Below are 11,695 nucleotides of genomic sequence, written 5' to 3' on the forward strand. Positions count from 1 at the left end.
CTTTGACCTGCATGAGCCTTTTTGACTCAAGCTCCACCTCCTTCTTTGAGACTTTTCCTCTACCTCATATCTGCGTCTGGGTAACTGCCAGTTACCTGACTTTCCTTTCTGTAAATAAGGATGATAGTCCCAACTCATACTTCATCCCAGACCCCATCATAATCACTGACCAGGCTGAGGACCTAAGGATCTGGTCCTTAGGTCAGTGCTCACTCCAGGCCAATCAAACTCTTACCCTCTTAATTAGCTACCTTACCCAAGATTCTCAGGAGAGCCAGGAAAGAGGAGAAATTGGAAGTTATGAGAGAGGAACCTTTACCTTCAACCATAATCTTATCCCTGCTGCCCTAGTAATGCTGAAGTCATTTGTTGCAACTCTACTTGAGTACCAGCAGTTACAGGAATCACACCAAAGGTATACATAACCATGAATAGTCAAAAGAGGATGCCGCTAAGATGGGGTAAATCACATGTTATTTAGTAAGAGAGAAAAAATAAAGCTAAATTTGGAATTAGTCATAATGATAACACTAGGTCAACAACACCGGGTTAAAAAAAAAAATAGGGAAGGGGCATAACCTTACCAGAAAGGTTAAATGGAATCACACTTATTCATTGCTGTGGCAAAAGACACAGTAATCTGGATTTGGTACAGCCATTTTTCAAGGCTAAAAGATCTTTCCTTGAGATGCTCTACACTCACTCATTACTGTATCATAGTGTTGACTGAGTAAGTCAGCACAACCAGTACAATATCTACACCTCAGTTAATCTAAAGCTGGGTAAGATTCTGCACCTAATTCCAATGTGTGTGTGGTGTTTGGGGGGGTTGGGGGATGATTTCCACACACTAACAAGCAATTTTCAGACACCAGCTGGGTGTCCTGCAATTCAGCTCAATTCTGACACAATCTGCCTGGACAGANTTTTTTTAGTGTCCTTGTGTGGTTTTGGTATTGGTGTAGTGTTGGCCTTCTAAAATGAGTTTTGGAAGTGTTGCCTCCTCTTCTTCTTTTTGGAAGAAGTTGAGAAGCTTTGGTATTAATTATTCTTTAAATGTTTGGTAGAATTCACCAGTGAAGCCATCTGGTCCTGGACTTTTCTTTGTTGGGAAGTCTTTGATTACTGATTCAATCTCTTTACTCATAATTGGTCTGTTCAGATTTTCTATTTCTTCATGATTCAGTCTTATTTGGCTGTATGTTTCTAGGAATTTATCCATTTCTTCTAAGTTGTCCAATTTGTTGGCATATATTTATTCATAATAGCCTCTTATTGCCACTTAAAATTTTTGTGAACAGCCAGTACAAGGAAAAGGAATAGGGAAAATCCTTGAGGATGTTGAAAAATGAGATCTGTACTTCAACTGACTGACTTGGAAAATCAACCAATAAATACTTAGTTATTATTTTTATGATTGAAAGAAGACTCTAGACTCAGGTTTTATATTTTAATTCTAGGTGTATTTACCTTAAACAACTTAATCTGTAAGCTTTAGAGACTCACATGTAAAATGTAAATAGTTACTCCTTGCAGAGTTTTCCTCTTGATAAAATGAGGTAGCAGGTCGAAATGTTAGGTAAAGCACCTAATGCAGGTATGGTTTTTTCCTAGAGCACGAGTTCTGAACTAGTAGACTCTATTCTCTCTTGCAGTAATTGTCTTAATAGTTAAAACAAATTGTTAAGCTATATACTAATTCCAATTTCTTTCCCCCCCCAGCATTGTGGAGTGGCCTCTTCACTCACTTAACAGAATCTTGGAATAACTTTAAGGGCCTAGATCCAAACTATACAACATGGATGGATATCATGGAGAAACACGGCTACCGAACACAAAAATTTGGAAAATTGGACTATACTTCAGGACATCACTCCATTAGGTAAAAATAAAACAAAAATAATCCTAATAGGCTCCTTTCTGCTATAGCACATATATCTACTCTTTTNAAAAAATGGGCAAAAGATCTGAATAGATATCTCTCCAAAGGCGATACACAAATGGCCTCTAAGCACATGAAAAGATACTCGACATCATTAATTGTTAGGGAAATGTAAATTAAAACCCAATGAGACACCAATTCATACCCAGTAAGATGGATATAATAAAAAAAGACACAATAATTAGAGTTGGCCAGGATCTGAGGGAATTGGAACCCTCATTCATTACTGGTGGGAATGTAAAAAGATGCAGCCACTTTGCAAAACAGTTTAGCAATTCTTGAAATGGTTAAATATGAATTACCACGTGATCCAGCAATTCTACTTCTAGGTACATATCCAAGAGAAACCAAAATCTATGTCCACACAAAAACTTGTACATGAATGTTCATGGCAGTATTATAAATAATACTGCCAAACAGTGGAAACAACCCAAATATTCCATCAACTGGTAAATGGATTTTTAAAAATGTAGCAATATTATTCAACGATAAAAAATAAACGTGGTACTGATACATGCTGCAATGTGGGTGAACCTAGAAGTCATTATGCCAAGTGTAAGAACCTAGTAACAAAGGACCACGTATTGTATGATTCCATTTACAAGAAATGTCTGGAGGAAGCAAATCTGAAGAGACAGAAAGATTAGCAGTTGCCTAGGGTTTGGGGGGATGGGAGAATAGGAGGGTGATAGCTAAGGAGTGCAGGGTTTCTTTTTGGAATGATGAGAATGTTCTAAAATCAATTGTGGTGATGGTTGCACAAATCTCTGACTATACTAAAACCATTGAATTGTACACATTAAATGGGTATATTCTATGGTATGTGAATTATAATCTTAATAAACTCATTTTTAAGAAAGAAAATAAGCGCCTCTGTCGGGGTCTTCAAGGACATAAGCATCCTCTCTGCCTCTGTCCTCCGACCCCTGCACCTGCATTGGTTTTAGCTTTGGTGATGTTTTAGGAATGGGAGGTGTAGTGAGTCTGGTGAGAATCAACTGCAGTCTGATGCACCGATCTGAGAAGAATGATATAAACAGTTCCGCTGTGATAACAAATCGGACAGTTAAAGTTACTGTTACATTCTATCATTAAAATACCTTGAAATCTAAATATCACTGGTTTTCCCTGGCCCAGAATGATGAGGAACTGAATACNCTTCAGAGTAAGGATTAACTAAAGGGAAAGTCAATTTCCCCATATATATTCTGGTCCAGAATCATATTGAATTCCCTTCTCGAAATTGCAGCTCAAAACCAAACCTGTCTCCCTAAGACGATTGTCAACAAAGTGTTTTGCCTACTCCCTTGTAGAGTTCTGGCAATTTCCACTTCAGATGCGGAGAAACCCTGTTTTAAAAAAAATACCCATTTTAATAACAAGTTCTTTTCATAAAAGCATATCATTTATTTTGCGGCACATTGGAATGGAGCATAATTGCATTCGCGAAGTATGGGCAGCACCTCCTTCTGTACAAAGTAAACCTCAGGAGTGAACAAGGGAATGGCTGTTTCTTAAAAAGCAATAGAAAAGTAGAAAACAGAAAGGAAAACAGCCGTATGGATAAATTACTTGTAATGTAGCAAGTATAATATGTATTAAAACAGTCGTAAGGACTTTCCAACTACTCCATCTTAAATGCAAATAAGATGTTAAGTAAGTTTCTGTAATATCAAATCCACACAAATGTTGAATTGTATTTATGTATTTTCTGATGTTAGTGATATTAACACACCCTGGGCATCACTTTTGAAAGTTTACAGCTAACCATCTATTCCTATGGACTAAAGTGAAATAGAATATAATGTTGCAGCAGAAAGCATTGGAATGCTACTCTTGAAGTCTCTTAGGGGAAAAAAAAATGCAGCAGCTCACTTCAAGTTACAAAATTTGAAATATATTGTATCCTTGTGGTTACATCTATAACTGGTCTAGTCACCAAATAGTACTTATTACTGTTCACTGTGTTTGTTCAACAAACATTTCGAACCTCCTACCTGTCAGCAGTACTCGTATGTTGGGTACTGGTGGTATTAAGTTGAATATGATCAAGAAATCATACATCAATTAAAAACACTGTAGGACTCACCTCACCTCAGGGCCTTTATATTCCCTCTTCCCTCTGCCTGGGATGCCCTGCTCTTTGCTTTTTACGTGGCTGGCTATTGGTCTTTACCTCTCAGCTCAGATAGCACCTCCTGTGGGATAGCTTCCCAAGCACACTAAGTTAGTATATCAGCCCCATCATCCTACTTTGTACCTTGTTTGTTTACATCATAATCTTTATTTATTTTGTCTATTTACTTGTTTTGTGTCCATCTCCTTTGAAGAATATGAGCTTCATGAGGGTGGGGACATTCAGTCTTATTCAGCCTTCCATCCTAGCTGCCTAGTTTTGCATCCCTAGTGCCTGCCACATAGGAAGGACTCAGTAAACATTTATTGAATGAGTGCAAATGCCAGCAATTATACTACGCTGTTTTAACTACAGTAGCTACAATTTGTAGGCATCTTGGAGAACAGTGATTCGCACCCCCTGGAGGAGCAGGAAATGCTTCACCAGGGAGGAAATGCTTGAACTGGGTCACACAGGAAGAGTGGCAATTTGCCAAATAGATGGTGGGAAAAAGGACATTCGACACAGAAGGCACAGTATGCACAGAGGCAAGGAAGTCTAAACCAATTATCATTAGTTCCGGAATACTAAATTGTTTAGGATTGTGAAAGGTAAAGGTCTAGGGGCAAGCTGAGGGTTCTGAGCCCTTGCGTGTCATGCTTAAGCAGTCAACAATGGGAAGCTGTGAAAAAGATTTAAGCTGGGCTGTGATGTGATCAGATATTTTAGAAAGAGATCCACCAGAGCGGTGCAAGGGATACAGGAGAAGGGAAAGAGGAGTGGAAGCAAGAAGGCCCATTAGGAAGCAATTACAATTGTCCAGTGGAAAGATCCTGATGGTCTGAACTCTGTCAATAACTCCACAGAGCAGCAGGTCTCACTTCTGACTGGACTGCGGAATCACCTGTATTGTGTTTTATTTTTGTTTTTAATAACAGACCCCTGTATCCCAGATTCAGGAACTGCCCAAATAGGGATGACTCCTCTCTCTGGACTGTACCTTACTGAGATTCTCTTAATGACAATGAGAAGGAACACTAAGGAACACTAAGAAACAGGGGCTGGTCAGAGCAATTTTACTGTCCCTTCATGCCCTGACCAAGAATATGCTAGATCACACTCATATACTGTCCGTACTGCTGCCAGCCTTCTTCAAAGGTGGGATCTCCATAATCCTCAGCCAACTTTGTGGACATGATCTGGCAGTTGGGGTTTGGGGAGCCAGGGTAGCAGGAAGGAGGCGTTCTGACCCCTTTCATCACCTCCTCTTATTGGGTGGAAACGCGGGTCCCTGTGACATCAATCCTTTCATCCTCTGAGACATGCACTGTGCTGACATCCAGACTTGTCTTTCTTTTTTCATTTGAGTCACTAAAGGGACATTTTCCCCTATTCTCCTATAGAAATACAGAAAGCAAGCCAGCATGATCTCCAAATAGAAAAACTATCCTGCAGGTATTATATTTTCTCCTTCCTCCCTCTAGTCTGTCAACTGGGGAACAGGCAGTGAAGCTTGGTAAAACTTACTTAAGAACAGTAGACAATCAGATGTTAAGAAGCATCCTGACAAACTCTTATAGGGTAGAGTTGTTATAACCTTATTGATAGAATAAACATGAGCTAAAAGATAACAAATATTTATCTTGATTTATATCGTAGGCGAAATTATTTTGGCTCTTCGCCAGTTAGATCTTCTTCAGAAAACGATTGTCATATACACCTCAGACCACGGAGAGCTGGCCATGGAACATCGTCAGTTTTATAAAATGAGTATGTACGAAGCCAGTGCCCACGTTCCACTCTTGATAATGGGACCGGGGATTAAGGCCAACCTACAAGTATCGAATGTGGTTTCTCTTGTGGATATTTACCCTACTATGCTTGGTAAGTAATATAATTCTGTAAATATTTATTTGTAATAATGCTGGAGAATGAATAAGCAAAGCAGTCAGAGGCTCTGCTGGCTTGTTTATAATCTTGAGCAGCTCATTTAACTGTGAGTCAAATCCATATCTGAAAAATGAACATAATATTCCTTAGCTTCCTTTGTCCTTCATTTACTGCAGTTATTTTTCCTTCAAAAGATTCACAAACAGGACATGGCTATAGAGTAAGCCATGTAAGATTTTCAGGTTCAGAGCTTTAGAGATACAATTTGTATATCATTTGATTCTCTACCTCCACCTCCCTGAAATGTAAGCATTTTCCTTCTTGAGTATTTCATCCATTTTGAAACTACTAACTTTGTACAATGTTAGAAAAGTCCCTTAACCTGATGCTATCAATATATTTTTCCTGAGAATCTTTAGATTGTTCAGTACTATCTGCTTCACTAGCTTCTTAACATCTATAAGCGTAACCATAGGTCTGAAACAGCAACATTTGGATAATGGTAGTTAGCAGTTTTTACTAGAAAAACGCCATCATCAAATTCAGAGGAAATAATATAAAACTGCTAGTTTCTATCTAATTTAGCAGAGTGCTTTAAATCTAATGACATTTAAATGTTGTAATTCCACTGTTCTAAGGTACCATCAAATGCAGAGAGTATCATCAATTTATAAAAAGGTTTTGGTGAAAGAAAAAAACAACAACATAATATATGTCACACATATATATATATATATATATATATAAATGTGAAAGAAACGTGTCTGAACATCAAGAAATAAGAGAGTTCTTTTTATCTCCCTCCTTCTGCTACACAGTCTTTCCCTTCATCTAACTAAAGACTATTCCAGGGTCTTAAATTTCTTTACAGTTAATTTATATCAGTGCCCTTTCTTTTTCTCTTTAATTTCACATCACTTCTTATATATTTTAACACACTTCTTTGTTGTTCCTTTGCCCAATGTATATTTTTAATCTCTTCAATTTCTTAGTCATCATTTGCTGTTTCTCCTGCATCCCAAAGCTATTTTCGCACTGAGCCATATCTCTGCCACTTTCTGGCTCCATCCATTTTAGCCAATCCTATTACTTTTCCTCATCTCTATTTTCATAAGAAATGTACATGTAATTCATGTATATTTGTAAGTATCTCTTATCATCTTTATAATTTTATGAATATATGCTTATGTATATTAGCATTTCTTTACAGCTACCTCTTCTAGTTTTTCCTCCTGCAGAACTCTCCCAACCCCACCCATTTGCAACGAAAAATCTCCTAAGGATCATCATATTTGCTTAACTTTTTAGCCTTATTCTGTTTTCTTGAGGTACAATGACCAGAACAGCAAAAGATGATATAAACTTGGGGTGATTATTTCTCAGTTTTCCCTCAATAGATTTCATAGTGACATTTGGCATTCTGTTTGTCTTTTTTACTCTGGCAGCTCAATAATCCAGTATCTTTAGGGAGTTGTCTATACTACATCCTAGTCTGGTTCTGGTCATCCTATCACCTTATATGTTAGTTTATTAATATGCATTTTTTAAATCATTCTTCTTTAAATACTGTTTAAAATTTGCCCACAATGCATATGTTCTACTTTATAATCTTGAGATCAAAATAGTACGTACTCTATTTTTTTAAATATATATGCATATCCAATTCTAAAATTCCAATTTTAGAAAATAACCTATAGATATACTGAAAGATTTGTCACCATGGATATTTATTACAGTATTATATTTAAAAAATAGAAGCTGTATGAATATCTAATATCTAGTAATAGATTGGGTAAAATTTTATTTTAAAAGGTGAAATGATATGTGAAAATGGCTCCCATTTTATTAGTGAAAAGAAGATGTAGGCTGGGTAGTTACAAAATTGTCACTGTAGTATGGGGACTATAGTCAATAATATTGTAAAATCTATGTATAGTGTCAGGTGGGTGCTGATCTTATCATGAGGATCACTTCATAATTATATAAATGTCTAACCACTATGCTGTACACCTGAAACTAATATAAAATAATGTTTAATGTTAACTATAATTGAAAAAAAATAGTCATGAGGATATAAAGCAAAGCATAAGGAATATAGTCAATAATATTGTAATAGCTATGTACAGTATCAGATGGGCAATACTTACTGGGGTCATCACTTTGTAAGGTGTGTAAATGTCTATTCACTGTTGTTTTGTACACCTAAAACTAAACAATACTGTATGTCAACGGTAATTGAAAAATAAAGTTCTAAAAATTAAAAAGAAACTATATGAACAGGGGTTTTCTGTTTTATTTTGTTTTGTTTGTTTGCTTATTGAGATAGTGTCTATGTCCATATAAGCACATTTTGGGTAGTAAAAGGGTAGGGTACTGTTAACAATTATACCAGGATTAACAGGCATAACCTGAGTCTGCTGTCTTATTGAACAGCCTTAACCAGCCACCAAGGCAAAGATAATTCTGATGGTCTGTGTTTAATCTGATATTTGATTCAGCCTTTTAAAATAAAGCTGCTCAGTTCTGGAAGTGTTTAAAGCTACTTTAGTAGGGATTAAATCTAAAATTAGACCTATGGGATAGTATGTTCTATTTTACCTCTGCTTAATAAATAAACTTACACAGAGTTTGATAAAGTATCAACAAAGGACTTTTCTTTTTTTATAGCTTTATTAGGCATAGCTGTATTATTTTGTATGAGTCCAATTTACACACAGGGTATGGGATTAAATTTCCCAGGTCAAAGCCTCAAGCCAGACTTCCTCTTCCCCTCCATTCTATGGACTTTAGAAATATCACATAAAAAATAGTGATTCAAAAAACCTTAAGTAGAAAGATTTTGAATAGGAAAAAACAATTGAGATTACTGTTTCAATAAACCTGTCTTACTGTAAAAAGCATGTTGAAATTTAAGATGCTACAATGCTTTATAAAAATTTGAATTTACAAGTTTTTTAAAGGTATTTTTTAAAAGTGTTTTCTGTAAATTTATATTTAATGATAAAGTAGGAAGAGTATACTTAGTCTATTTATCTTGTAGGTCCTTTATAGTATACTATCACATTACCATTTTCTGAACTAGCAGAAAAGTGCCATTTTTATGAAAAGGAATTCTTTATACTATTAAAGTTGACATCATTATTTCAGAGATTATTCTTTTACAATTATTCCCCAAAATATTTTCTTCTCTAATAACCTATTATCAGGATCCTTCAGCTCAGTTATAAATACAGGTATTCTCATTTTAAAATTAAAATTGTTTTGATTTTCTTTTTCAAACTTCTTATGTTCGTGCAATTTTTTTCTTTTAATAGTTGATAGTTGTGTAAAATACCTACCATCCTTTCCCATAAAAGATTAATCAAGATTTTTTGAATTGTGAAAATGTAACTGTAATTATATACAAATACAGTTATGTTTAAAAGAATGCTTAATTGCTAGTGATTTCAACTGCAAAACCCTCATTGTTATAGGATCTTAGTGGAGGTTTGGGAAGGGCATTCTACAGAGACTATTTTGTTTTTATTTTATTTATTTTTTATTTTTCAATTAAAGTTGACATGCAATATTATATTAGTTTCAGGTGTTCAACATAGTGATTAGACATTTATATGATTTACGAAGTGATCACCCCATAAGGCTAGTACCCACCTGACACCATACATGGTTATTACAATGTTATTGACTCTGTGTCCTATTCTGTACTTTACATCCCTGTAATTGAGGAATATCTTTCTATTTGTAAATGGCAATTTGTACATCTTAGTCCTTTCCCCTTTTTCACCCGTCCCCGCAACCCCACTCCCATCTGGCAACTATCAATTTGTTCTCTGTATCTATGAGGTTGTTGCTGTTTTGTTTGTCCGTTTATTTAATTTTTTAGATTCCACATATAAATGAAATCATACGGTATTTGCCTTTCTCTGACTTATTTCACTTAGCATAATACCTCTAGGTCCATCCATGTTGTCACAAATGGCAAAAGGGAACCCTTGTGCACTGTTCATGGAATTACAAATTGGTATAGACTATTTTGTTTTTATTGGTTGGAAAATATTGTGAAGTTGAATAACTACAGTAAAGTAAGACCTGTGGTGTAGTATTGAAGATACAGTAAAGTAAGACCTGTGGTGTAGTATTGAAGAGTGCAGAGACCCTGGACTGCCTAAATTCAAATCCCTCCTTCAGTATTTACCAATTGTACGGCCTTGGGAAATGTACTTAATATCTCTGGTCTTCAATTTTCTTATCAATAAAATGAAAATAATAGTGGCTATTGCATAGTTTAGAACAAAGGCTGGAATATGCATGGTAAACAATTAAATGTGAGATATTATTATCTTTAATATTTTTTATTCCTCTTAGGTATGCCCTTAAAATGTACATAGTTTGCATCATTGCCATACCATTCTAATCCCCTATCTATCCATATGGTCAGGAAGAAATACAATCTTTTCTCTCTTCAAGAGACCATCACATATATCCAGGTCTGCATTTTTACCCATTACTGCTTTAAATTTAAGTCACTTTTTTAAGAAGTCTGCAGTTACTTTTAACCTTTGCTTATACTGCCAAGAAAGATGAAATTTACTTAAAATGAATTAGAATGACAGCTTTGCTAGAAGAAAAAATACAAAAAATGGTTTTAAACAAAGATCAATGAGTTTTTTGAAAAGCAGTTTAAGCTAAAGGGCTTTTAAGGAAACTATTGATAAATATCTGAGAAATGAATACCCGGTTTCCTGAGGCACAGAAAAGTTAACAAATATGTAAGGCATTTATTAAATACTATGGATATTTGACATGGGTTTTACTCTTCAACATCCATTTACAAAGGTCTATTATCCTACTAATAATAGACTGGAAGCAAGTCATCATTGTCTCTTCCTGGACTCCTGCGATAGCTGCCTAATGCCTCCCTTCTACCTGTGCCCACGTTTAATCAATTCGCCATACAGTAGTTAGCATCAGACCATGTCACACTTCTTTCTGCTCAAATCCTCTACTGGTTTCCCATTTCCCTTCAATCCAGAATCTCTAATTGGGCCTGCAGTCCAACATGATCTCTTCCCCTCCCCAGTTCATCTTTTACAATTTACCCCTCACTTTCTCTGCTCCAACCATATAGGACGCCGTGGTGTTTGGGGAATGAACCAAGCAGGTTCCTGCCTCAGGGTGTTTCTATTTGCTATTCCCTGGGCTAATGCCCTTCCCCTGGATACCTATCTATAGGGCTCACGTTAGCCCTTCTTCAGGTCTCTATTGAAATGTTACTTCATCAGAGAGGCCTTCCTCAACCACACTATATAAAACAGCACATAAACATGCCTGCCATCATTCTCTAGCTCCCTTATCTTGCTTTATTTTTCTTCAATGCATTCATTATTGCCATCTGACATATCTGTTTGTGTGTCTGCCCACATTAGAACATAAGCTCTAAGAGAGTTTATCTGCTTTGTCTACTGTTTTTTCCCCTACTGCCAGAACAGAACCTAGTTTGTTGAGTAAATGAAAAAAATGAACACTTTAAACTCTTATCCCAGCTTACTATTTACCTCCCATGTGAACACAGAGGAATCATGTAAATTTCCTTAGTCTGTCAAGCTTTAGGAAAATTAGGCTAAGAATAGATATGAAATAAGGTATTTCTAAGTGTTGAAGGTTATTAACTTGCTAGATGCAGGAACTTCCCACTCATGGATATATGCCAATGGGTTCCTGCTTCCCAGCCATCTTCAAAGTCCTCT

At 36.0% G+C, this 11,695-nt stretch overlaps 1 protein-coding gene across 1 annotated transcript in view; it reads left to right on the plus strand.

Moving 5' to 3' along the window:
- The first annotated feature begins 1,572 nt into the window (after positions 1-1,572).
- Positions 1,573-11,695, plus strand: part of ARSK (arylsulfatase family member K) — a 14,496-nt gene continuing 4,373 nt past the window's right edge. Inside the window, exons 1-3 of the mRNA XM_019656270.1 lie at positions 1,573-1,597; positions 1,723-1,882; positions 5,695-5,942. Of these exons, the coding sequence (XP_019511815.1) occupies positions 1,573-1,597; positions 1,723-1,882; positions 5,695-5,942 (433 nt within the window). The remainder of the gene's footprint in view (positions 1,598-1,722; positions 1,883-5,694; positions 5,943-11,695) is intronic.

The sequence above is a fragment of the Hipposideros armiger genome, unplaced genomic scaffold (assembly GCF_001890085.2).
Source record: "Hipposideros armiger isolate ML-2016 unplaced genomic scaffold, ASM189008v1 scaffold_257, whole genome shotgun sequence".
Lineage (NCBI taxonomy): Eukaryota > Metazoa > Chordata > Mammalia > Chiroptera > Hipposideridae > Hipposideros > Hipposideros armiger.